At 40.2% G+C, this 27,999-nt stretch overlaps 2 protein-coding genes across 5 annotated transcripts; one reads left to right on the forward strand and one right to left on the reverse strand.

Annotated features, from left to right (window-relative positions):
* Positions 1–22: 22 nt before the first annotated feature.
* On the reverse strand, positions 23–27,998 carry LOC105876855 (uncharacterized). Its single transcript, XM_012774827.2, has 8 exons — positions 27,763–27,998; positions 27,066–27,140; positions 22,609–22,694; positions 21,971–22,097; positions 20,873–20,971; positions 13,755–19,125; positions 13,245–13,378; positions 23–2,486 (listed from the first exon to the last, which is right to left on the reverse strand). Exons 3-6 carry the CDS (start codon positions 22,615–22,617, stop codon positions 17,756–17,758), a joined length of 1,605 nt encoding a protein of 534 aa, XP_012630281.1. The 5' UTR covers positions 22,618–22,694; positions 27,066–27,140; positions 27,763–27,998; the 3' UTR covers positions 23–2,486; positions 13,245–13,378; positions 13,755–17,755.
* Positions 1,945–11,104, forward strand: ZNF790 (zinc finger protein 790). 4 transcript variants are annotated; one of them, XM_012774823.3, is made up of 4 exons: positions 1,945–2,030; positions 3,059–3,185; positions 3,529–3,624; positions 6,641–11,104. In XM_012774823.3, the coding sequence occupies exons 1-4, from the start codon at positions 2,022–2,024 to the stop codon at positions 8,305–8,307; spliced, it is 1,899 nt and encodes a 632-aa protein (XP_012630277.2). In that variant the 5' UTR covers positions 1,945–2,021; the 3' UTR covers positions 8,308–11,104. The 4 variants fall into 4 exon arrangements, with proteins under 4 accessions (XP_012630277.2, XP_012630278.2, XP_075849166.1 ...); XM_012774824.2 differs by having other exon boundaries at positions 3,062–3,185; XM_075993051.1 differs by lacking the exon at positions 1,945–2,030 and adding an exon at positions 2,222–2,312 and having other exon boundaries at positions 3,062–3,185.
* Position 27,999: the final 1 nt, after the last annotated feature.

The raw sequence follows: 27,999 nt of genomic DNA on the forward strand, positions 1-27,999 counted from the left end.
TGTAACTATCTTAGACCCAGTGTTTCTTTTTTTTTTTTGAATGTAATAGATTTTTCTGGACTAGCTGTCACTGGTATTTTCCTGTGAAAAAGGGGAATGGGCCAAGGACAGTTTTGTAGGTTTTGCTGCTCAAGAAATTCCCTCCTCTGTTATTACAGTAGAATACACAGTTTCCTTAAAAATTGGCCCCTTTGAATAGCCATGCTTTGCCATTTAGAACCTAAACTGGTTCAGAAGGACTCCTACTGAAGAACTCATCAGCTATGAGTTCACTTAGTGTCTTCTCTGCTATAAAGACTCCAGGCAAGCCCCCAACTCATTTTATGTAGCCAGCATTACCCACATACTGAAATCAAACAAAGCATATCTTATAATTGGGTTGCAAAAATTGTCAACAAAGTACTAACAAACTGTGTCCAATAATGTATAAAATGAATTATGCAACATGAGTGAGTAAGATTTATACCAGGAATACAAGGTTGGCTCAACATCTAAAAATCATTCAATATAAGGCTGGGTGTGGCAGCTCACACCTGTAATCCTAGCACTCTGGGAGGCTGAGGCTGGAGGATTGCTTGACCTTGGGGATTCAAGACCAGCCTAAGCAAGAGAGCCCATCTCTACTAAAAATAGAAAAATTAGCCAGATGTGGTGTTGCACACCTGTAGTCCCAGCTTCTCGGGGGATTGAGGCAGAAGGGTGGTTTGAGCCCAGGAGTTTGAGGTTGCAGTGAGCTAGGCTCACACCATAAAACTTTGCTTCCATCTTTGAGTTCCTTTAATGAAAAGGCCATCCTGCTGCTCAGTGTCAATAAAACAGGATGGAGAGAGCTTAGTCTGTTCCCATAAAGGCAAGGCTCAGCTCATCATTCACTCTATAAAATGAGAAATCCTGAAATCCAAAGGTAAGATCCAGTATTCAAAGTGAACAAGTTTTTGGTCCAGAAAACCTATGTCACAACTTAATATCTGAATTTGAGGGTGACCAATTCCTGATCTTTTAAGTGAGGCTAATACTGACTTTCACAGGTGATGTGAGGATAAAGGTTAATATGATATGAATTGATCATTGATGAATCTGAGGAAAGAGAACATGAATATTTATAATGCAGTTATATCTACTTTTATGTATATTTAAAATTTTCCATATTTCTAAGTAAAAAAAAAAAAACCCACCCCACAAAGTACCCAGAACATAATACTGGTCAATCAGTATTTTTGTTGTTGTCACTCTAGAGTGGTAATAAATTATCAGAAGCATATTCTCCCTTTCTCCAAGGCTTTATGTTGAATGAGGAGGCTAAGCATGATGCAGCAAATCAGCAAAACCAGAGAGTGCCAGGCGTGGAGGATAATGGTAATTGATAGTCTGGCTGGGCCAAAGACTCTGTGCCCAGGCCTGTTAGTGCTACAGTGAAGACAGCTTAGTCTGTGTGTGCCAATCATCTCAATGTCTGGTGAATCTAGTCAGTTACTGTGGCTTCAATATTGCCTTTAGTTTTGTGGTGTGGCCCCTCTTGGATGCTTTGGATAAAAATGAGTCAGTAGGTATCATAGACGGTGTCAGACTTGTAGGAAAGGAAAGACACTGTCATGGGAAGTATACAGGAGGGCCCTGGGCAAATACACTGGGCCCATGTGGGAGTATTCCATTGGTCTTGGCATGTCCCTAGGTATGTCCAATGGTGCCTAAATGGTTTTAAGGAACATTTAAGGCAAGTCCCAATAGCCTTACCTCATATCCAGATCCACGTCATGATTTTGGCATTACTAATTGGACTGAATGAAACTCCATCTTGCTTTGGTTGAGTCGCTTAGGTTTTGGATAGAGCCAAGATTTCTTTAGACTTCTCCTTACCTTCCTCCAAGAGAGAAAATGACATTTCCATTTGTCCATTTGAAAGCTCTGAGAAAAGCCTGACCTCTCATGATTCTTTCCCTCTAGTTCTGCTTTCCCAGCACACTGCTACAAGAAAGAGAAGAATCCAGCAGAAGACTGGTTGACTCTTGGAATTTTAAGTCATGGCCCGTGTGAGTTGGAATTGCTTCTCCCCAAAAATATAACTCATTTATCATATGAATAATTTTATTGCTTAAACTGCTTACCTGAGTCACTATTCAATGGGATATGTGGTGGTTTTGAAACAGTCCAATGCCTTCCCTAGATGTCCCTCTTTTTTCCAACAATATTCCCAAATCTATCCAACAGGGCATTGAGTATCTACTGTGTCATCTGGCAGAGTACTGAAGGAGGAGAAATACTTTTAAAGGGAAGAATAGAGACTTTCCATTTCAAAACCGTGGCTTAACAAGGTAGAACTGAGTGGTTAAAGGGGACACATTACATGAAGGCTTTTATTTACTCCATAGAATGGAGTGTTTCAATTAGATGGGAGTTGGTGTTGGTTAGTATTCACTTCAGCATGTGGCACTTGGTTTTTTACTTGGAGGATATGATGGGAGGTTGAGTTCACAGGGATCTGGGATCTTAACAGGAAATTAATGAGAAATTAGTATCATGAATGAAACATTTGCTGATTGTCAGTCGCTTAGCAGAAAGCCTAGAAATCCTACATTTTTTTTCATAGAAAATAGTATTAGGGAGTGTATCTCCTAAGAATTCTCTCAATTTAAACTAATAGAAAATTCAACCAAAAATAGTAGCTTAAGCAAGAAATAAACAAAAAACAGCCAACAAAACCCCAACTTTTCTCACATAATAAATCTGGAGTTCTTCTAGGCTGGTGTAGCTGCTCAGTGGTATCAACAAAAACTTGTATCATGGCCATTATTCTGGTCTTCCATCCTAATGTCTTGATGTTTGTTATTTGAAGGACCAAAGATATGGTGACTGAGCAACAGAAGTTTGTAAGAGCATGTAGGCACTCAGCTTTAGGCACAGTTATTCCTAAGTTATTTCCCCCAAGCCACAGGCAGCCAAACTCAGTTTTTTTCCTTAGTGTATGTCCCACTACATGCAGTGCTCTTTTCTATCTTTTCCCCTCCATCTAAAATATTTCTTTCAATTTATCTATTAATAGTTGGATTTGTCCTTTCAGCAGTTGATAATGCTCAGGGATGTGGCTATAGATTTCTCTCAGGAGGAATGGGAGTGCCTCGACCTGAAACAGAGGGATTTGTACAGAGATGTGATGTTGGAGAACTACAGCAACATGGTCTCACTGGGTAAGATTCAGAACTTGACCTTAGAAATTCCTGCTTTTTATATTATGAATTTTTGGATTATCTTTCAAATATCTAGGGGAATTTCTTTTTTTTCTTTTCCAATCTCCAAATTCTTGTACTACTCTAGGAGAATTTCTGACTTTTGTTTCCTGAAAAATGGTTTATGCTTTTTACAGTAATCATAATCAGTCGACACCTCCATCTTCCCCATCCTATAGAAATTCTTTATCCCTGTTTCTCGTCATTCCTGTAATTGTCTCTCTTTCTTACTAAAAAAGGGACTAGATGCGAATTATGGAACCCTTACCATGTGGTTCTTTCCTGTTTCTTATTTTCTGGGCAGGACTTTGCATTTATCAGCCAGATGTGTTCTCTTCACTGGAGAAAGGGAAAGAGCCTTGGAAAATTTTGAGGGATGAGACAGGAGGACCAAGCCCAGGTGAGTGAGAGCTGAACAGATGAAGGGAGGCCATCATTGCAGATAACAGCCCAGCTGCTTAGTGGGGCAGCAACACCTCTGAAATATTGTTCTGGGATACCACAAAGGCCTTTGATAAAGGCCTGAGACCTAGGGACAAAACCTCTTCCAAAAAAAGCTTCTTTTCACTCCCAATACCACTCTAGTTTTGTGCTCTCATTTTTCCCTCATCTAACAAAAAGTTAATTGCCATTTTCTTCCTCCAGTAGTCATTATTTAATCTATGCTTTGGATCAGGTTCCTTCCCATTTCTTTTTTGTTGTTGTTGTTCATTTAGATAGATATTTGTAAATTTCATTCCAATTTAAAAAAAAAGGCAGCAGCATTTTTTGACCTTTTAAAAAATTTTACCTCAACCCGGGCGTGGTGGTTCACCCCTGTAATCCTAGCACTTTAGGAGGCTGAGGCAAGAGGATTACTTGAGGCCAGGATTTCAAGACCAACCCAAGCAAGAGTGACATCCCGTCTCTACAGGAAAATTACCTGGGTGTGATGGCATGTTCCTGTGGTCCCAGCTACTCAGGAATCTGAGTCAGGAGTATTGCTTGAGCCCATGAGTTGGAGCTCACAGTGAGCTATGATGCCACCACTGCACTCTAGCCTGGGCAACAGAGTGAGATCCTGTCTCAAAAAAAAAATCCTCTTGGATTTTTCTTATTTTAGTTTCTCTTTGCTTATGCATTTCCTAAATTCATCATTTTCTCATAATGAACATTTATTGACTTTCTAATTTCATTTTAGGTTTAGAAGAGTTAGCAAAGAGCATGTAACATATTAAGAAACTTTTTATTTTTTTATGTGACTGAAACATGGCCATAAATTTCTACAAAATAGGTTCTACGTTAAGAGAAGACCTAATATACTGCTTAGCTGAAAATAATCAGGATAATAGTGAAAACAGTTTCTGGCCACAGTGAGGAGGAAGTGTGACAGAAGAAAGGTTAGGGCTAGTGAAGGACAACCAGGAGAGTACAGTAGCAGAAAAGAAAAGCCCTGGCTTGTCTAGTTCCCTATAACCCCCAGTTTTTCCTCTAATGATAATCATCATCTACCAATTGTTCAACACTTACTCTGTGCCAGGTATTTTATAGAAATAACATAATTTATTCCAAATCCTTTCAACAAACCTCTGAAAAGAGATATTTTACTCCTTTTTATCATTGGAAAAATACAAGCTCAGTAATTTTCCCACCACCTAAAAAACAGTTTTAGTAAAGGACTGGAATCTGAAACTATATAGTTTCTCATCTTTCCACTGTAGTACTAATACATTACTGCTTATGCTTTACAACCAAACTGGCTTTAAACTCATTCACTGCTAAAGTACAAACATATGATGGTTTCACTGGATCCTAAATACATATAAAAAATGAGTCACAGCTCACGTCAGACCCATTCTTACCTAACGAATTTCTCAAATTATTTTTCTATTTAAACCATCACTCATAATTATCTCCTTTAATTTAAATGCAATATACTCTGTGTTATTGAGTTCCTAGTACTTTGGTAACTCTTGAGCAGATTACTTCCCACATATTAGCCTGATCTATGTCCAAGCATTCCTACTTTTAAGCTCAGAATTATATAAGATATTCAAGTACACAGTACTTGCCAATTTATAGGTATTTTCTGAGATCTTTTCAGTGGCCTTTGGATAGGTGTGGGAGAGAAGATCTCCCACTTAAGGGGTCTGAAAGCATAAAATAAACTGTGCTTTTATAAAATGGATGAGTAATGCTGTAACATCAAGAATAAATAAAAGCACCTTGATTGGGGGATTATGTGACCAAAAAATGACTTAGCTATGCAGTGGGAGAAATAAGAAGGGTGAAGTCCATGTTAATGGAAGAATGCGTAAGTAGATATGATCACATGTATTATATTTATCCTTTTTTTTTTAGTTCAGCATATTATGGGGGTACAAATATTAAGGTTACGTATATTGCCCATGCCCCCCCCTTGAGTCAGAGCTTCAAGCGTGACCGTCCCCCAAATGTCGCACATCTCACTCATTATGTCTGTATATACCCATCCCCTCCCCGACAGCCGATAAATGTTATTCCTATATGTACACTTAGGTGTTGATCCGTTAATACCAATTTATTGGTGAGTACATGTGGTGTTTGTTTCTCCAATCTTTTTTTTTTTTTTTTTCTTCCTGGCAATAGACTGATGGATGTTTCTCCAATCTTGAGATACTTCACTTAGTAGAATGGGTTCCAGCTCTATGCAGGAAAATACAAGAGGTGCTATATCACCATTGTTTCTTAAAGCTGAATAGTACTCCATGGTATACATATACTACATTTTATTAATCCACTCATGTATTGATGGGCACCTGGGTTGTTTCCACACCTTTGCGATTGTGAACTGTGCTGCTATAAACATTCAAGTGCAGGTGTCCCACTTGTAGAGAGAGTGTCATTTGATCTTTTGGGTAGATGCCCAGTAGTGGAATTACTGGATGAAATGGTAGATCTACTTGTATCGCTTTAAGGTATCTCCATATTGCTTTCCACAGAGGTTGAACTAGTTTGTAGTCCCTCATATTTATCTTTGACTAAGCTAGCCTGGATGTATTTTGTCTCATATTTGTACAGAAATAATGTGGAAGACAGTATATGTAATTATTTCAGTAGAGATGGAAAGTATTAGTGAGATATGTGACACTGTTATTACATGTAACATTTGTGCTCCTGGTCCCTGGTTTTTGTAACATCCTTTACTTTATCCTTAGCCCCACCCCCTTTTTGTCTTGTAGTATATTTTTTCCAGAATTATTTTTTTAACGTCTAGCATATGTTAAGGGTTGATTATACCATGCCGAGTGAAATTTATTTCTTGCCCTTTTTAAAGAATGTTTTAAGCCATTCACTTCTTATATACTTTATTTCAAGATTTACTTTCTATATCTTCATTAGAAGTTTTCTTTCTTTTTGAACATAAAATAGCATGTTTTAACTTTCTTATATTTCAGATATGCATACTATGTGTCAGACCAAGAAGTTATCACAAAAAAATGGCATTTTTGAGAGAGAATTATCCCAGTGGGAAATAATGGAAATTTGTAAAAACTATAGCCTTGAACATTTATACGTTAGAGGTGATTGGGAAGACAAAGTTCTGTGTCAAACACAACAGGAAAATTGGGCAGAATATTGGAAGCAGGTGGTACTCACCTTTGAAAAAATGCCCACTTTTAACCAGCACACAGCTTTTAATCTACATCAGAGACTTAATATAGGAGAGAAACCAAATGAATATAAAGAATGTGGGAAAGACATTAGTTCTGGCTCAGACCTTACTCAACACACAGGTGAGAAATTCTGTGAAGATAAGGACTGTGGGAACATCGTTCTTCTAGACTCAGAACTTACTCAGACAGTTCACACTGTTAAGAAAACATATGAATGTAAAGAATGTGGGAAGGCTTTTAGTTTGCGTTCGAGTCTTACTGGTCATAAGAGAATCCATACGGGTGAGAAACCTTTTATTTGTAAGGAATGTGGGAAGGCCTTTAGATTTCATTCACAACTTAGTGTCCATAAGCGAATTCATACCGGTGAGAAATCTTATAAATGTAAAGAATGTGGGAAGGCTTTTGGTTGTGGCTCAGACCTTACTCGACATCAGAGAATTCACACTGGTGAAAAACCCTATGAATGTAATGAATGTAGAAAGGCCTTTAGTCAGCGATCACATCTTATTAAACATCAAAGAATTCATACTGGTGAAAAACCTTATGAATGTAAGGAGTGTGGGAAAGCTTTTACTCGTGGCTCACACCTAACTCAACATCAAAGAATTCATACTAGTGAGAAATCTCATGAATGTAAGGAATGTGGAAAAGCCTTTATTCGTGGTTCCAATCTTACTCAACATCAGAATGTTCATTTTGGTAGGAAACCCTATAAATGTGAGAAATGTGGAAAAGCCTATATCTGGAGCTCACACCTTGCTCGACATCAGCGAATTCATACCAGTAGGAAACCTTATGAATGTAAGCAATGTGGAAAGACTTTTATTTGGGCTTCATATCTTGCTCAGCATGAGAAAATTCATGAGAGGAAACAGTATGAATGTAAGGCATGTGGAAAAACCTTTCTTCATGGCTCAGAGTTTAATCGGCATCAGAAGGTTCATACTGGTGAAAGAAATTATAAATGTAAGCAATGTGGAAAGACCTTTTTTCGTGGTTCAGAACTTAATCGACATGAGAAAATTCATACTGGAAAGAGACCATATGAATGTGAAGAGTGTGGAAAAGCCTTTCTCTGGAGTTCACAACTTACTCGACATCAGAGAATGCATACAGGTGAGGAACCTTATGCATGTGAAGAATGTGGGAAATCCTTTATCTGGGGCTCACAGCTTACACGACACAGGAAAATTCATACTGATGCAGAATCCTATGAATGCAAGAAAAGTGACCAAATCTTTAGTCACCATTCCCATTTATATTTTACTGAACAGAAAATTCACAATGGTGAGAATTTCTATGAATTGACAGACTATGGAAACACCTTTAATCATGACTCAAACTTTGCTAAACACCAGAATATTTACACTTTTGAGAAATCCTGTGAGTATAAAGATTTTGAGTCAGTATTTTCTCCAAGCTCCCACTTTATTTCACTCTTGTGAAATAATATGCTATAAAGATATGCGAAAGGCTTCATTCATGACCCCATCAACTGTCATTAATTTCTTCTCTTGAGAAACCCCACAAATATAATATTGGAAAGCCTTTTGCCAGGACACAATACATACAACAACAGAGAATTCATAATGCAAATAAAGAAAAATCCTGACTGGCATTCAATTATGGAGTATCTGGGTAAAATTGAGATGTGAATTACTTTTAATCTCAAAACATTCTCATCAGGAATATGTTGCATAAATAATTTATATTTAATTCATATAGGAAACCTTTCATCCACGCCAAAATCTTACAACACTTTCACAAAAATCCTACCAGAGGCTAATTTTTGTTAGATAATTAATCTAGAAAGAAAAGCCTTGAATTACATCATACAACTTAACTTGGTTTGTCTTGGTTTCAAAATGCACTACACATTTTCAGGAAAGTAACATATCTGTATCGGCGTGCTTATTCACTTGATTACAAGGGTTGAATGAGTTTGAGATTTAAGCGACTTAATGACGGTCAGTATTGGTAATAAGCCATTTTTATGAGAGGAGGACTTTATAAGTTACAGACAAATGTCACCTCTATTTGTATCTTACTGAACACCAGAATGTTAATTCTGAAGAAAAACCAGTAAAACAATGTAAGAAAGCCTTGAACCAGTATTCATTTCATTTGCTGCATCTAAAAATTCATACTATAAAGAAAGCCTTGGAAGTTGGGTTATTGAGTGTTTGACAATTTTATTTTTAATAGACATTTGGAAGTGATTTGGCGCTCACAAATGTTTAAAGCTAAATGTCATATAATCCATTTTTTCACCACAGTTAAAATTCAGAGATTAGCAAATATATAGCCAAATGAATTCTGGCCTCTTGAAAGTTTAGCACTATTTATATAAATAATTATTAAAGAGGAAATACTAAGTGAAATTACAGACTGTTTAGATGTGTATGAGACTCCTATATTTCAAATTCTATGAATGTGACCAAAACAGTTAACAGAAATTGCTCTATGTATAAAATCAAGAAGATTGGAGACAGTTTATCACCACTGTATCTCCAGCATTTGGTATCGTGCCTATACTATTGTAGGGTGCCAAATATTTACTGACATAACTCAGCAAGCTAGAATAAGAACAAATGCCCCAAATTGGAAAGGCTTGATGAAAATAAAGCAGAAATCACAGATTAATACAGGATTTTACCAAAATCTGTTTCTTTGAGGAAAACTATTTACTAGGCTTTGTCAATCTCTCTATCATGTTATAATAAAAGAAGAGAAATGAGATATATGTTTAAAGGATATATATTTTACAATGATAATGCAAATATGTAAATTATGTTAGACATGATTTTTATTATATAGATGGCTTATTTTCTAGTAAAACGTTATTAAATGATTTTCAAAAATAACCAAAAGTATAAAAAGTAAAAAAAGCTTTTTAAAAATCATGTAAGACTAGATAATTGTACAGGTCACACCCTAAAGAGAATAGAAAATCCTATTGAAAATTACCCAGTTTCCACTTTTAGTTAAAAGACTAACATAATTCTATAATAAAATTATCTTTGAGACAGTCTTGCTCTATTGTCCAGGCTACAGTGCCATGGTGTCACCCTAGCTCACAGTAACCTCAAACTCCTGGGCTCAGGTGATCCTCTTGCCTCAGCTTCCCAATTGCCCAGGACTATAAGCACAAACTACAACAACCCAGCTAATTTTTTTTTTCTACTTTTAGGAGAGACTGGGTCTTGCTCTTGCTCAGGCTCATCTCAAACTCCTGAGCTCAAGCAATCCTCCTGTCTAGGCCTTCCAGAGTGCTAGGATTACAGGTGTGAGCTACCAAGCCCAGCCATTGCAATAAAATTAGATTGAGGTAGCTATTGAATGTCAAATTCCAGAAAAATTTCACTCATGGAGATATGTGAAAAGAACTAGATGACCCCAGTATTTATTTAATCAAAGAATAAAATGGTACTAGGTATTTACCTAGAATGTTTAACATCTGATCTGGATGGATGATGATTTTGAATGAAGAAAATATACTTTATCAGTTCAGTACATTCTTCTAACTGCAGTTCTTGGTGTCTTTTAGTATTCTATTAAGAAATGGTGAGTATGTATACACACATTTAGCACATTTAAAAGTCACGTTTTTGTCATTTATGAAATTTTACTATTTCTGAGAAAAATAATTTTTTGTTATTATGTTATAATAAATGAGCCATTTTCATTCATGGTGACCAGATTTTTAAGGTGAAGTACACTGAGAAAAACATTTAGAAGTTATTTGGTAAAACTCAGTCCATGCATATACAGATAAGTATGGTTCATTCCTTTTTCCTTTGGCCCACATTGCCTTGTTGAGTTTTCTGTCAGTGTGTATAGCTGGTTTTCAAATATCCTTCATGGTGAATTTCTGGGTCTCCGTAAATGCCTGAGGTTGATGCCTTTTGAACCCTACTCCACTTATTTATGAATGTTGATAATGTTTTTCCAAGACTGCCTAAATTATCACAAAACAGCTGTTCATTTCTCCCTGACCACCTCTGGTTGGAGGACCCATTCTGCTGACAAAGGACTTTTTAATAATTAGTGTTGGTAAAGCTGGATAACGTTTTAAAAAGATAAAATTGGAGTGTAAAACTGAAATTACAAATTAAACGATCTAAAGGTAAAACAAAAAAAACAACCCTTATGACTACTAGAACAAGGGTGAATTCCTTTACAGCACTGCTATGGGGGAGATCAATCACCATGACTAAAAATGCAATAAAAATGAGAAATGTTCATGTTTTAGTCCTTCAAAAATTGACAAATGAGAGAGATTTGCAACTTAAATGACAGATTGATATACTTAATACATATAAACAATACAAAGTTGAGATAAAGAGCTTACAGCCTGATACACAACTAGACAAAAGACCAAGAACTGCACAAACCCAGATAGAACCACAAGGAAGAGAGTTTGCCCTAGGCCACACAGCCCAAGCAGAAACAGGAAGATGGTCACCAAGAGGACCGCTAACAGATAACCAGAAAGGACCCACCACCACCACCACCCTCTCCGCAGTCCATAAGACACATTGCTCCCACTACACGCAAACACTCCCACGGAATCACACATAGTCTTCGCAGCGGACTGCGTGTGCCCACCTGTTTTGCCTCCTGCGAAAAAGCCCCACTGGGAACACACCTTCCCTGCAGGGCACAGGAGCCACAACGTTGCGGGAGACTTAACCACAGCGGTGTAGCAGCAGTGGATCAAATGCTGAGTCCTGGCAGCCCCGATGAGGTTTCTTGCGCCCACTTGGGCCTCCGCCACTCCTGGGTCCATCGCCTCCAACCCCTTGAAAAGCCCGGCAAGAGCTCAGCAGCGAGGCACAGCCACTCCCCCTCCCCAGAGCTCCAAAGACAAGGTTACTAGACAATGATGCCAGGCGCCAGACCCCAGCACCGTCAACCGCACGCACATGCGCACTTATACAGGCAAGCAGGGTACCCCGGAAACCAGTCTTTGGCAGCCATGCTCCCTCCCATCCCCGGGGAAGCGCAGTTGGGATGCAGCCTGAGCTGGAGGTGGGACCTAACCGTCCTGTGCTCCAGAATCCTTGGAGCCTACCTATGGGTGGCTTTGCAGTCAAGGCCCAGCTTCAGACTGAGGGTGGAACGCTTGCCCTACCCTTTGGATCTGATTTCCCGTTGGGTGGAGGGGTGAAATGTGGCCAGAGGGCCTGGGCTTGTTGGGGCACCTGGGATTACCAAGAGTCCCGGAGGGAGGTCAGCTGACAATTCACTGATCCTAGTGTCCACTGCCTGCCGCTCTGGGAACTCGGCCTTCCAGGTTTGCCCGGTTCTCAGATGCCAGAGGCTCTGGCTTCTCCCCACCACTGCTCAGCAAAACCGGGAAAACCGACCTAGGAAGTCCAGGGACTGCAAAGGTGACCGCAGCGAGGCCACTGGGGGACATGGGATCCCGGAAGGGCAGGTGGAGCCAAGCAGGGGTTTCAGAAGCAGCTCTGGGCTATTCCCAGACTGACAGTGACCACAGCTCTGCTCCCAAGGGGCACTGAAAGCCTAACAAAGACAAAGAGAAGCCAAGCATACGTGAGACCACACAGGCCCTGCGCTGGAGTCCCAGGCAAGAGCAAGGAATCTTGCCAGAGGGTGAAAGAGCTCTCTGAGAAGGGAAAACAGCCCCACCTTCAACAATTCGGACCACAACGAGTCCCCGCACCAGCACCCACTCAAACCCTAGTCCCTTCTTCCACGAGAAAGCAGCAGCAGTTAACGGGTTCTGTGGTGCCACCCGGGGCCCACGCCCTTGCCCCCAGGACCACAGTGAGGAAGAGCTTACTCCCAGCCCCCATCAAGGAAGAGCGGGGTGATGAAAGGAAACGCCACGTTTCTTCCAAGGCAAAGGCCCGCCACCTTGGGCTACATCTCACCCAATGAGAACCACGCAGCCATAGCAAGGGGCGCATTGTGACCCGGGGTTCCCCTGCGGACACAGGCACGGAAAGACGCATCTGCCTTAGAAAACGGCAAGCTTAGGCACCAAGAAAACAAGTGTGCGGCAGGGAACCCGCACATGGAAGGGGTCCCCAAGAATGTTGTCCTGGGTGAACTGGGAGAAGGATCCTGTTGATAAGGTGGACCCCAAGGAACAGAAGCCTGGGCCTGTGAAAAAGATTCAGGACAACAAGGGATGGAGGCCCTAGGAGAGCTGGGAGCCCACGCAGGAGAGATCACTCCCCACTGCCACGTGAACGCGGATGAGGGAAGGAGAGCAACACGGGTGAGGTAGCCACAAAGGCCACCGTTTGACTGAAACCTACTGTCCCTCCCCTAGGCTCTGCTTCTCAGTCCTTGGGTTCTAGGGAGAGTAGATGTGACCACCAGAGCAAAAGCGGAATGGAGACAGCCTCACCTTCCTGGACGTCCATCTGCTCCTGTCCTGCACACTGAGAGCGGGTCCCTTCAGGGGTTTCTGTCCTCAACTGTCACGTGGTCTTTTTCCCTTGGCAAAAGCGGCCCCTCCTGGTGGGGAGGATATTCCTACACCTGCGGGTCCCATCAGCCCCGAACTCACCCGGGCCTTCACAACCCCAGGCAGGAACCACAGGGAAAACAGATTTTCTGAGGCCACACAGCCCACGGGGAAACAGGAAGGGGCTCAGCAGTGGGAAAACGTACAGCTATAGAGAAAGGACACCCCCCACTCCACCTCCTGGATGCACACAGACACACTGCTGCCAAAACACACACACACACACACACTCCCACCAAATCACACACAGACCCACGGGACACACACGTGGCTCCTGGGCTGCGGTGTTCTGCCCGCTGCGAGGAAGCCCCGCTGGGAGCAGACCCGCCCAGGGCCACACTGGCAGGCCAGCCCCGCAGGGCACGGGGGCACAACGTCGGGGAGACTCACATGCCCCGCGGCCGGGCAGGCGTGAGGCGGCGACGGATCCGGCGCTGAGTCCCGGCGGCTCCCGACCAGGTTTCTTGGGCCCGCTCGGCCCTCCGCCGCTCCCGCGCTCCCGCGCACCGTGGCCTCGACCGCTCGAAAGGGCAGGCCATGGCCCAGCAGCGAGGCACGGCCACGGAGGCCTCCTGCTCCCCAAAGGGGCAGGGACACGGACCCTAGACAAAGGCGGCGGCCTCTGTGACGCCAGGCGCCAGACACGAGGCGCGCGCATGCGCACTTGCAAGGTCGGCGGCAACCACGGAAGCCAGGCCTTGGCCGCCATGCCGCCTCGAAGTGTGGTTGGCACGCAGCCTGAGCTGCGGGTGCGGTATCCGGGAGGGGAAGAAGGCTGCGGCGGGGACGGAGGGTCAGACCCTAACCGTACTGTGCTCCGGACCCCTTCTAGGTAGCTTCCCCGTGGAGGCCCCGCTTCAGGGTGAGGGCAGAAGGCTTGCCCTCCCCTTTAGAGCCAATTTCCGGTTGGATAGTGAGGACAGCTGTGGGCTCAGGTGGGGGAGGGGGTGAAATGTGGCCAGGAGGCCTGGGCTTGTTGGGACACCTCAGGTTAACTGAGTCCCTGAGGGCAGGGGTCAGTTGACAGTTGTCTGATCCTAATGTCCGCTGCCTGCCTATCTGGGACCAGGGCCTTCCAGGTATTGCCCAGTTCTCAGGTGCCAGGGGGCCTGGCTTTGTCCCCACCACTGCTTAGCAAAGGGGGAAACACCGACCTAGGAAATCCGAGGGACAGCAAAGGTGACCGCAGCTAGGCCACTGGGGGAAATGGGATCCCAGAAGGGCAGATGGAGCGGACCGTGCCGTATCATTCATATACCTGTAATTGCGTCATCTTTCTTATTTGCATTCCATGATCAAAACTGCCAAGGACTTGACTGTATTGATATTCTTTTTTAACAAACACCTTATCTACTTTTTTATTATTTATACCAGTACTGACAATAGAAATAGGTAAGCCAAATACATAATTTTAAATTTTCCAGTAGCCACATTTTAAAAACAAAAAATAGTACAATTAATTTTAATGTATTTTATTTGAACCAATATATCCAAAATATTATTTCAATATGTACTCAACATAAAAAAATTGAGATACTTAACATTCTTTTTTTTTTTTTGAGACAGAGTCTCACTCTGTTTCCTGGGCTGGAGTGCCATGGCATCAGCCTAGCTCACAGCAACCTGAAACTCCTGGGCTCAAGCAATCCTCCTGCCTCAGCCTCCCTAGTAGCTGGGACTACAGGCATGCGCCACCATGCCCAGCAAATATATATATATATTTATTTTTTTTAGTTGTCCAGCTAATTTCTTTCTATTTTTTTAGTAGAGACAGGGCCTCTCTCTCTTGTTCAGGCTGGTCTGGAACTCCTGTGCTCAAAGGATCCACCTGCCTCGGCCTCCGAGAGTGCTAGGATTACAGGTGTAAGCCACCACGTCCGGCCTAATATTTAACATTCTTATTTTTAGAACTAAGTCTCCAAACATTTAACACCATTTTAATTTGGATAAACCAAATCAGGAGAATCACTTGAGGTCAGGAGTTTGAGACCAGTGTGAGCAAGAGCAAGACCCCATGTCTACAAAAAACAAAAAAATTAGCCAGGCATGGTGGCATGTACCTATAATCCCAGCTACTTGGGAGGCTGAGGCAGTAGGATCACTGGGGCCCAGGAGTTTCAGGTTGCTGTGAGCTATCATGACATCACTGCACTCTAGCCCACATAACACAGCAAGACCCTGTTTCAAAAAATAAAAATAAAAAGTGAACTAGATAATAAAGTTTGGACCCTCAATCTTAACTTCCCGAACACATTATAGTGTATTTAATATCCCAAAGTGTAGAGCCTTTGGTAACATAAGTTTTGAAATGTAGACATTTAAAAAAAATCATTCACTTCAAACTGGTTACAATTTCATGGTTAATTTTATGTTTAACCACTTTGGTATGAGCATCGAATTTAGCCAACAGCTGTGATATGACTTTTCTAATTTTTCATTTATCAAAATAAAATTGTGAACATTTAAAAATAACATAATGAAAGCATATATGTATATGTTACCTATTCTGATTTACATTACAAGTACAGCTGCCTGTAAAGTAAAACAAGCTTTCAGTGCTTTAAAGCTTTGCTTATCATACAAGAGCAAAATGGATTCTTCGTCAATGCACAGCACAAACTATCATGCGGACTGAGTGCCGGCTGTGGGCAAGTTTTTGTGGCCAGTGAGCGCGGTACCAAAGTGGCTAAAAGAACATTTTGGAAAATTTCAAATACATATAAGTAGAGAAAACAGCAAAAACAAATAAAAGCCATATAGCCAATGTAAGGGTTTTTAGCAGTGGCGAGAAGACAAGACAGAGAGAGAGAAAGAGTGGGGGCCAAAGCATGTGGCTTTATTATACACTCCTGGACGAGGTTCTGGAGTCTCAAGAGAGGGGGACCCCAGAAGTCACCTCCGTTTGAAGGCGCTGAGGCCTTTCATATCTTTTGGGCCTAGCTAGGGACTTCTGGCGGGAAGAGCTGGGGATTTTCCATTGTGACCTTGGGTGGTCATTGAGAAATAGGAGGGGCTGGCGGTATTTGCGGAACCCAGGAGCCAAAACGTTCTTATCCAGGTGGACATCTGGGTGTGGTTCTTCTCAGCGGGGTCTAGCAGTTTTGTCCTTGGAGGGTCTGGTCTCATGAGCCTTTTCTTTTTTGATCTAGGGAGAGGTGGGGGACCTGACACCAGCCTTACACCCAAGAGTTGTCTTACCGTCATTTTGCCAAATTTAAGTTATCCATCCTCACTTTTCTTTTGCATGAGCAAAAGGAGATTCCAGACATTGTATCTATCATCTAATGTGTATAAACTTTAGAATTTATCTCTAACAAATAGACTGTTACATAAACACAATGGTATTATCACACCTAACCAAATCTCTTTACATTATCTAACACTGCATTATTCCCATTTTCCCAACTGTTGTAAAAATGTCTTTCCTTTATGTGTTTGTTCAACTCAGGATCTAAATAATAACCGCTCTTTCATTGCATTTAATTGATGTCTCTTAAGTCTCTTTCAATATCTAAGGGTTCCACCTCCTTATTTTAAATGCCATCTTATTGGTTTAGAAATAGGGTCATTCCTCCTGTAGAATTTCCCACATTTTAGATTTAATGGTTTCTTGTTATATCATGTAATTTGTCCTTGATCTTTCTCTAAACTGGGAGTTAGATCTTGATGATTAAATTCAGGTTCAATCTTTTTAGCAAGATGTGTATATCTTATTGTATCACATTAGGAGGTACATAATGTTTTATTGTCCTACTATTTGTACGATTAAGACTGATCAGTGGGTTCAGATGTTGTCAGACTGATCTATTCACTGTAAAGTTCATGTTAACCTTTCACACTTAATGTTTTTAACCTCTACTGAAAATCATGCCTAGATCCATTATTTCATTATATGTTATAAAATAGTTTTCCTAATATAATTTGCTATTGCGATAATTCTTTCTGCATTGTTTAGCTGGAATTCTCTAATAAAGAACTTTACCTCAACTTCTGATTGTCCTGAAATACAGTACACACAGGAAATGCAGGCTAAATGACTTTTCTTTCATCAATTTTCAGAATGGGTTCATGCCCTGGCAATCTCCACGCATTAATACACAGATGGAAGAATATAGAGATGATAGTAGCTAAGATCAAAACGTTTTCCACATTCACTCCTTTAATAAAGTTCCTTTCTAGAAAGAATTTTCTAAAATTTAACACAGATTGAATGGTGATGAAAGGCTACTATATATTCATTAAATTAATATATTTTCCATTAAATAAAACTTATTATGCTAAATTAGTTGTGAGCATGAAGAAAAAGGAATTCCTACATTCAAAAAATTTCCTGTAGAATTTATTTTCTACTGCTCCTTACCACGAAGTTCACGATGGACGAGTACTTGTGATTATTCAGTTACATTATGAATTCGCTGATGGTAAGTAAGATGTGAATGTTGTCTAAATGCCTTATTACATTCCTTACATTTGTATGGTTTCTCGCCAGAATGAATTCTCTGATGTTGAATAAGTGATGAATGAAGTCGAAATGCCTTTCCACATTCCTTACAGTCATAGGGTTTTTCACCAGTATGAATACTCTGATGTTGAGTAAGCTGAGAGAGCAATCTAAAAGTCTTCTCACATTCTTTACATTTGTAGGGTTTCTCACCAAAATGAATACTCTGATGTTGAGTAAGTTGTGAGAACAATCTAAAGGCCTTCCCACATTCCTTACATTCATAAGGTTTCTCTCCAATATGAATACCCTGATGTGAAATAAGTTCTGAGTAACGACGAAAGAACTTCTGACATTCTTTACATTCGTAAGGTTTCTCACCCGTATGAATTCTCTGATGGAGAGTTAGATGATATCCACGACTAAAGGTCTTCCCACATTCCTTACAGTCATAGGGCTTCTCACCAGTGTGAATTCTCTGATGGAGAGTAAGTTGTTGCCGCACTCGAAAGGCCTTGCCACACTCCTTACACTCATAGGGTTTTTCACCAGTATGAAGTTTGTGATGTATTCGAAGGCCTGTACTACACAGAAAAGTCTGACCACATTCCTTACACTCATAGCACTTCTCAGCAATGTTCAGTCTCTGATGCCGAGTAAGGTGGGCATATTGTCTGAAGGCCTTCCCACATTCCTTACATTCGTAGGGTTTCTCACCAGTATGAATCCTGTGATGGAGATTAAGTTGTCCCCGTACTCTAAAGGCCTTTCCACATTCCTTACATTGATACGGCTTCTCACCAATGTGAACTCTCTGATGTACTCGAAGGTCTGAACCACATGTAAAGATTTTTCCACATTTTTTACATTCATAGAGTTTGTCAGAAGTATGAATTCTCTGATGTCGACTAAGGTGGGCACACTGTCTAAAGGCTTTTCCACATTCTTTACATTCATAAGGTTTCTCACCAGTATGAATTCTTTGATGGAAAGTAAGTTGTTGGCGTACTCTAAAAGCCTTCCCACATTCCCCGCATTCATAGGGTTTCTCTCTATTACGACTTTTCTGATACAGAGTAAGAGACGCGAGTTTTCTATAAATTGGCATTTTTTCGGAGGTGATTTTTGGCACTTGTCTGAAATATACCTCATGAGGACCTTCTTGTCCCTCAAACTTTTTGCACTCACAATCTTTTCTGAAAAGGGAGTCTTCAAGTCCACAGCTTTTAATTCTTTCCATCATCTCCCATTGAGATAAATTCATTTCATAAATATCTTTTTCTTTAAATAACTTTTTAGTGTCATACTTGGATTCCAAATCTGAAAGAAAATAAGATAAACACATGGTATTTTCCTATTCTAGACAAAACAAGCTAGCAAAAAAACCCAAACCAAAACAAAACACCTTTCTTATAGGAAAAAACAACAGAAAATAAAGCCCAGTTGAAGTAAATGGGCTAAAAAAAACCTTTAAAATAGGTAATTTGAAGAATGTTAAAAAGAATAAAGAAAATGATGAATTAAGACCAGATTACTTGGGTGTAGATCAGTTTGAGAACTCCTACTTAAATATTTTAATGTTTTCTCTTTTCAAATAGAATATAGTGCAAACACTTTACTATGGATAACATAGACTGTTTACCATAAGGTATCAACTCAAGCCACTGTCCCCTTTGCTCTTTATGTCCCTATCAAATTTACCTTCTTTCCACTCCTAGAACATGTCATAATCTTTCCATTTCTTAGAGCTTTTAACTGGCTATTAATTCTCCCAGGAATCCTGATTTGGGTTTGCATGACTGGGTTCCTTTCATCTATAAGGTATTATCTTAAAAATCAGAAAAACTATCCTTGCTAACATCATCTAACTTATATCCTTTATATTTCCTTCCCACTTACTCCTTGCTTCTTAATACTTTTATCAATTTTGTTGTTACTCATTCATTTCTCCATTTATTATTCTCCTTATTTTCTTACCTTAAGCTTCCCCAATGGTAGAAACAATTTTTCACTCAACAATGAATAACAAACCCATAATACACAGCAACTGTTAATTATTAAATCTCTATCATTAATTAACAATTATTGAATATGCTGTCCTGCCTCCAATATCATATCTGACTACATTGATTAAATATTATCTCCATTTCCTATAGAGATGGGGAACAAGCACATCTAAGATATCTCACAGTAAAATATATCAATGGAAAGGGGTGATTTCTTTACACTTGACTATGTGACGAAGTTCACAATGGAAGAATACTTGTGATTATTCAGTTACATTATGAATTCGATGATGGTAAGTAAGGTGTGAATGTTGTCTAAATGCCTTCTTATATTCCTTACATTTGTATGGTTTCTTGCCAGAATAAATTCTCTGATGTTGAATAAGTGATGAAGTCGAAATGCCTTTCCACATTCCTTACAGTCATAGGGTTTTTCACCAGTATGAATACTCTGATGTTGAGTAAGTTGTTTAAACTTATTTTCACCATTGCCTCACCTCCCATTTTTTTTTCTCTCAAATGGTCCCATCTTTGACCGACTGGAGCCTCTTCAAATGGGCTACTCTTCCCTGACCACCCTATCTAAAATTAACCCATTCACTCATTATAATTTTCCATATCCTTATTCACATTTCTTCCTAACATTTAATCACTTCAGGATATTTAGGAATCCATTTGTTTGTTTATTTTCTTACTGTATGACTCACCTACTACACTTTAAACTGCATGAAAAGAGGGCAAGGAAGAAATATATATATAAAATTCAAAATATAAAAGATGAGCTAGAAAGGCATTAGATCCAAAATATAGGTAAAATGGTTATCACTAGGGAAGAAAGCTTTCCCCTATTGAAATGGGAGGAAAATGTGAAAAAGAAGAAACAAGCAGGAAGTGGAAATATAGATGAAATTTCTTTGGTGGCTCATGCTGAGAAGACTGAAGTATTCTTCCCAAGTTTCAGGTCTCTTCTTCATAATCAACATCTAAGGAATGTGTTTCCTCCCCAGCCAGCAGGCCTGGGCCATGCTACAGTGGCTTGCCTCTGCCTGCTCAGCACTTACCTGGGCTCCATCCTCTTTGCTCATCCCTTACAACCATCCAGGGCTCTTTCCCTTCTTCCAACAGAGTAATCACATCGGGCTTAGAAATGGAACAGCCTGCTTAAAAGAAAATAACAGAACATAATAAAGAAAGAGTTTATTTGATCAAGCCTTCAGGATAAAGACAACTATCAGGATTGAAAAATATTCACATTAGAGTTACTTCAGGATTACAAAGAAACACAAGAACAGAGAGGTAGGCACATGGCCTTTTAAATTTAAACTTATACAGGATCTGTCTTTTGAGGGGAAGTAATAATTGAGAACACTGGTTTCAAATCCTGCCTCTGTCACTTCCATCACTAAAACAAATAATTTAAAAATCTCTCCGTGCCTCAGTTTCCTCAGTTGTAAAAAGGGCTTAATAGTAATGTGTACATCCAGGGATGTTGTGAGGTTTAATAATAAAGTGTTTAGATAAGTGCCTAGTACATGTTAAGCATTACACATGTTTATTGGGTACTATTTTTGCTAACAGGAAAATAATAAGTTTCTTGCCAGGATATTCACCCAATGTTAAATGGGTGAATGTTCACATGTTTTAAACTTTTAATCACAAAACAGTTCAAAGATAATGTGTGTGTTGTAGGAAACAGAATATGTACGTTTCAGTTTCAACAAACTATTGATTCAACCCAGTATCATATACATTGTTTAGCTCTTTTACTAGGTATATAGAACCAGCACCTCCATTTTCCTACTCTCAATATAGGTGAGTCCACAAATAATATGGACCATCTATAGCCATATAAAACCATATTTCTTTCATAAGTTTTTGGTAAACCTTATATACCTTTCATAAGGTTTGCTGTGTCTAAGAATTTATATCCAGCTATTATTAAAGAGAGGTAATAACAAAAAAGACAAAAAATAACAGAAAAGACAAAGAAAGATGTAAAGGTCATTGAATTATTGGGGAAGATGAAAGTGCTTAATTATTGAGGAAGATGAAGTTGCCTATTGTCAAACTACAAAGCAGATATTCACCTAGTTTTTAGAAAGACAGCCCAGAAATTTAGACTTGTGAATTTCTAAATCATTTGACACAGATAAGCTTACCCAATGACACCAAGTTGCTATAGTTCTCTAATATCACATCTCTGTACAAATTCCTCTGATACGAGTTCAGGCATTCCCACTCTTCCTGAGAAAAGTCTACAGCCACATCTCTGAACATCACCAAATCCTGAAATGATAAACCCATGTATTATTTGTAAGAGTAAAGAAAATATTTTGAACATGGAAGAAGGATCTCAATGATACATGCTCATTTCATACAGCAAATGAATAGGCTGGAGCTGGAGGCCTATGATGTAGGTAGGTGGTAGTAAGGAAATGAGACTGAAGCAGAATATCTACATGTTCTTGAAGATTTCTACTAACAGAGACCAGGGGTTGGCAATTGTTTTAGAATAACAAATGGAGGCCGGGCGCGGTGGCTCACGCCTGTAATCCTAGCTCTTGGGAGGCCGAGGCGGGCGGATTGCTCGAGGTCAGGAGTTCAAAAAACCAGCCTGAGCAAGAGCGAGACCCCGTCTCTAAAAATAAAAAAAAAAAAAAAAAAAAAAATGCTGGTAATGTTATCAGTGAAAAAAAATAAAAAATAAAAAATAAAAAAAAAATAGAATAACAAATGAGAATGTTCACATAACCTAAATTTCAAATACAATTCCAAATAGAGAGAAATACTAACTTACATGAGCCATGATTTCAGGATTTCAAGAACTGGTCAGTTTTCCTCAGGGTTCATACACTGGAGAAGCAGGGTTGACAGAAGCCAGAGCTGGGGGAAGAATGTAAAGCCATGAGAACAGAATTGCCTCAGAGCTTCCAAGGTTTAAAACCTACACTCCTTCTCCATTCCTATATGCAACCCACCTCCCCGACACACAGAAAAGTTATGACAGGTAAGAGGTAGTTTAGACAAATATATATCCTCCCCCAAACCACAGAGAAATCAGCTGCATAGATACAAAGCAGAGACTCTTCTGTGTTGAGGCTCATGCCCAGACATTTCAGCCGGAGATTCCAGGTAGTATCATCTCCCACTCCTGGCAGGCTAGTCTGGACCTGAGAATGGTTTGTGCAGACCCATCCTGAGCAGACCTTCCTCCCTTCATTCTCACCTTTCCAGCTGAGAACAGTGAATTTGTGAAACCTGAACATGGATGATTCTCTAGAAAGTAGAAATAACCCATCCACTCATTAGTTAGAATTCACTAGGAACTAAGGAGATGCATATTAAGGGAAATGGATTTGCAGATTTGAAAAATGTATGATACCTCATATTTACTAAGGTTTTTGGGGAAACGGATACTCAATTGTATGATTTATAAAGAATGAAATGATGTGTGGATAGAAAGTGTTTATAATGGGACAAAAAAATCTGGAAAGAACATAAATTTCCTTCAACAATGTTAAATAAATTATTAGGCATTCACACAATTGAAAACTAAACACTCATTAAAAATGAAGGTAAAATTCTTATTTGACATCATAGAAAGATGGTCACTACATATTGTTTGGGGAAGAAAACAGATTAAAAAATATTATTGTAATGTGATTATATTTTGGCAAGAAAGCTACATATGCATGTGTACGTGTATATATGCATGTGTATAAAATAATCTGTAAACTGGAATAAAATTTTATTGTGTTACCTCTACTTGATGTTATCCCAGGTGATCTTTATTTTGTTCTCTGGAGTCTCTGAATTTTTTAATTAAAAATTTGTATCACTTATACCTGGACATAAATTAAACATAGCTATGCAAGGAATATTACAAAAAGCCCTAACAGTTCCATCATTGCTACTCTGCCCCCATCTTCCAAATCCAGAGGCAAAAATTTTCACCTCTTTTAACTGTTCCTTTGGTATTAAAGTTGGAACATTTTGAATATTTCTGCTTAATAAGTGATTTCTTAAATAATTTACATTTAAATAACATGCAAATATTGCAACTTCTGATTTTTCAGTTTTAATCATTATCTATTCACCACCTATTATGGAAGGCATAGTTTTAGCTATCTTTAACCCACCATCCTCCCACCCCATATATGTATAGTTGCAGACCCCTTGTCCTTTCAAAATGGTTTTATTCTATTTCAGGGTAGATGACTATTTAAAAGAAATTTTAAAATAAATATTGAGTTTATATTATTGTAAACACCATTACCAACTGTGCTATGCAGTATATGCAGATTATTTTGCCTTCCTTGCATAAGTGTTTTTCTTCTCTGAGATTAAAATAAATCCTGTTTTTTGTAAGCTTAGTTTTCTACGAAATTATCATTAATTCATTTCCCAAAATCACTCAATTGAAGGATGAAGCTCCTGGCATAAAATAGCAGAGCTGTTTTCATACTCTAAAAATCAAAAATAATTCTTCAGGAAACCAGCCAAATACTTCAAATACTTGCACCCCACCTGGTAAAAGCCAATGCCACATTCCTAAATCTCTGAAATTCACATGACCCTGAGGTGAAAAATTGGTCAAGTTATAGGAGCCAGAAAGACTCTTCAAGAAATTGGAAAGTTTTGAATATTTCAGCCTAATAAGTGATTTCTTAAATAATTTATAAAACATCCATAAAATGGAATACTATGGTAGGTAATCACTAAATGCTAAATTTTAGAAAACAGTTAAAGGAATGGAAAATATTCAAGATATATTGAAAGAAAAAAATCAGTTTATAAAATATATGATTAGATTTTTTAAATCATTAAAGTGAAACAGACATCAATGAATGGAAAAATCTCTTAAAATTTCAATTTTGAGATTTTAAAATTAATTTTAAAATCAGAGTTAAATCTCCCAATTTAACTGAAATCTCTATAATCTTAAGAATTGTAAATATTTGGAAGGTTTGTCAAACCAGAAAGGGATTACTGGGATTTCACCTTTCTCCATACATTCATGGAGGTATTATAAAATCCACGAGAGCACTGAATTCCTCTTTTTAACTAAGAACTAAAGGTCTTGGTTTGTTTTAAATTTTCAATTAGTATTATCCTAGTCTTCAGAAATAAAACCATATACAAAAACATATATGCTATAGACATATTTTGGGAAAACATATGCTCTAAATTTTTTTTTTTTTTTTTTGAGACAGAGTCTCGCTTTGTTACCCAGGCTAGATTAAGTGTTGTGGCGTCAGCCTAGCTCACTGCGACCTCAAACTCCTGGGCTCAAGCAATCCTTCTGCCTCAGCCTCTCGAGTAACTGGGACTACAGGCATGCACCACCATGCCTGGCTGATTTTTTCTATATATATTAGTTGGCCAATTAATTTCTTTCTATTTATAGTAGAAAAGGGGTCTTGCTCTTGCTCAGGCTGGTTTTGAACTCCTGACCTGGAGCAATCCGCCCGCCTCAGCCTCCCAGAGTGCTAGGATTACAGGCGTGAGCCACCGCGCCCGGCTTGCTCTAAAATATTAATAGTGGTTATTTCTGCATGTTGAAACCGTTGATAATTTTAATTTTCTTCTTTATAGATTCCTTAGTTACTAAATATTTCACAAGCCTGCATTAATTCCATATCATCAGAAATATAAGAAAAAAGCTATTCCCATTGAAAAAATTTTTAAATGAGTGGGAGGATAGAGTATCTTATGGTCATCAAGAAAATTGTGATTAAAGAGGCCTGTATAAGTGGTTACAACAGGGAAATCAGTGTGATTGAAAAAATAATTCCTACTAATATTGGAACATCTCATCTCATCTGTTCATCCTGAGATCCTTCTGTGAAGGATCACCATCCTGGTTCACACATTTCCAAAGATACAGTATGCACACCAGACAAAAACAAATGCTTACTGCATAGCAACTGTTTAATAATTTGAGCTTAACCCTCTTTGGCTCCAGCGAATAGTCAATCATTAAATACTTGCATGAATTGTCACAAAATACCTTGCAAACTTTCATCATACCACTCAAGAGTCACATGTGACAACAATTTCTCAAAGATTCCTATTCACAACAATAAATACTCCTCAATATTACATTATATACCTTTTTCCTATAATTATAAACATAATTTTTATTATTGCATAACATTCCATCACATTTCCTTATTGCTGGTACCAATTTGGAAAAGAATATCCCCAAAGTCATTCATAGTTATTTCAGACGTTGATTCTAGAACAGTGAGAATCAATCTTGTTGGAGCTCATACAACTTTGATAATATGACAAAATGATAAAATCCCCATCAAAAACTAACAATTTACAAATATATGTAATTCTGTTTATAATCTTAAACTTTTGTTTTCCTGAAAGCCATAAACAGAGTCCAAAGACCTTATTACTAATCCCTGTTCTGGGCGACTTGAGCAACTTTTCCTGCTTGCAGGATCCATAATTACCTTCACATCTCATTGCCTTTAGGAATACAGAAAGCTGTTACGAAATGACTAAGTATCATCACTTAATAGCAACAGCTAGTAGTAATTAAGGACTCACTATGTGCCAGGCTTCTCTGGCCCAGAAATAAATTCATGTTATCTCTACAAAACAACTCGATGAAGTATATACACTACTGCAATACTGACTACACATGAGAAAACTTGCAGCACAGAGAGATTGCCCAAACTCATTCGGATTTAAGCAGCAGTAGGGATTCAAACACTCATAATCTAGGTTCAAAATTCTTAACCACTACAGTACCCTACACATCTCTCAGTCTAGCCAAAGATATATTCAATACAAACTCATGCTGCCAAACCTCAAACTTCATCTGGCTGGTTCCAAAATTTTCTATTCATGAATTGCCCTGGAAAAAAAAATCCCCACTCCTACTCCAAAATCATTAAAAATATCTAAACCCTAAACTAATCTACTCTTTAACGAATCACAGTTAAAAACAAAGCATGCATGAACATCGACCTCTAGCAGGGGTATTTCCTTACCATCAAAAACCTTAGAAAAACAGTGCTCACAGAGCAACTGAATGGTTAACTAATTGTGTGTCTTAACTGCAGAAATGCATGAAGTGGGCACTAGAAAAGGGAAACTATTAGGTCCCCTGCCTTTAACCAGGAAAAGAAATCCTAAGGCCCAAATCAATGAATAAATAGATCATTCTTAGGCAGGACTTTTAAAGAGAAGGAAATCTCAAATACATTTCACAGAAACAAAGAAGCAACACAAACTCACACGGAACCCCAATTTTAGAGGAGCAGCAGCAATTCGTTCCACCTTCTCAGGGGCCTTCTCTGGAAACCGGCAGGGCTGGGGAAGCAGACAGGGTTCATGACACGCCAGGCTTTTCTTGACACAGTCAGAACCCACCCTCCCCGCTTCTCTGGCCCAGCTAGCTGCCACCTGCATTCATGCACAAGTGGAAACAAGGGGAGATGGGAGAAGGGCCGCGGCCACCCGTGTTTGGGGTTCGCGGCTCTGCGTAGGCTGCAGTTCCACACCTGGGCCGCCCACCCCGCGGGCCCGCACCCTGCGTCGTCCCCGGAACTGTCCAGCGTGTCCTCCTGGCACCCAGAGCCCCGCCCCGAATCTAGGTCCCCGCGTTTTGCAGGGGACCTTCATGCTGGGGCTCCACCTCCGACCTCCCTCTCGGGCCTGTTCTCTGCAGCCGAACCTGGGTGGCTGAGGCGAGGACCGAGGCGCTCGGGGCCTCTCGCTGCACGACGGGCCGCACCCACAAACCGGGCCCGCGCCGTTACTGCCGCACGAGCCTCCAGGCCTCAGGAGCGCAGAGCCTCAGTCCCCGGGAAGACGCGCGGCTGCTGGAGGCTCCGGGCACCTCTGCTCCACCCCCGGCCGGGTCTGCAGAGCCTGGCCCCTCCCGCGCTCGCTGCCCGCGGAGAAGCAGCGGCCGCGTCCGAGCTTGCCTCACCTCACGGCGCTCGGGCCTCACCCTGCCCGGAGGACCCCACGGCGCACCAGACCGCGGCACCGGGACTCGGGAGAGCGCCGGTTCGGTCGAGAGTGCGCATGCGCGCCGGGCGGGGTCGCGGGCCCGGGCTGCGCGGGTCTCCGAGGGCGGGGCGCGCGGGGTCGGGGCCGGCCGGGAGGCCGAGCGGGAAAGCGGGACCCTATAGGACCCTGTAGGTCCCGCGCCGTCACCCCGAGT

This window comes from Microcebus murinus, chromosome 16, assembly GCF_040939455.1.
Source record: "Microcebus murinus isolate Inina chromosome 16, M.murinus_Inina_mat1.0, whole genome shotgun sequence".
Taxonomy (NCBI): domain Eukaryota; kingdom Metazoa; phylum Chordata; class Mammalia; order Primates; family Cheirogaleidae; genus Microcebus; species Microcebus murinus.

What these genes read in the sequence shown, in the direction of transcription:
- ZNF790 (XM_012774823.3), top strand. An exon ending in CAGCAACATGGTCTCACTGG is followed by an intron (nt 3,186 to 3,528) that starts GTAAGATTCAGA and finishes TTTTCTGGGCAG; the next exon opens with GACTTTGCATTTATCAGCCA. An exon ending in GACAGGAGGACCAAGCCCAG is followed by an intron (nt 3,625 to 6,640) that starts GTGAGTGAGAGC and finishes CTTATATTTCAG; the next exon opens with ATATGCATACTATGTGTCAG.
- LOC105876855 (XM_012774827.2), bottom strand. An exon ending in TAGCAACTTGGTGTCATTGG is followed by an intron (nt 20,972 to 21,970) that starts GTAAGCTTATCT and finishes TTTTCTTTTAAG; the next exon opens with CAGGCTGTTCCATTTCTAAG. An exon ending in GCAAAGAGGATGGAGCCCAG is followed by an intron (nt 19,126 to 20,872) that starts GTAAGTGCTGAG and finishes ATTTTCTTTCAG; the next exon opens with ATTTGGAATCCAAGTATGAC.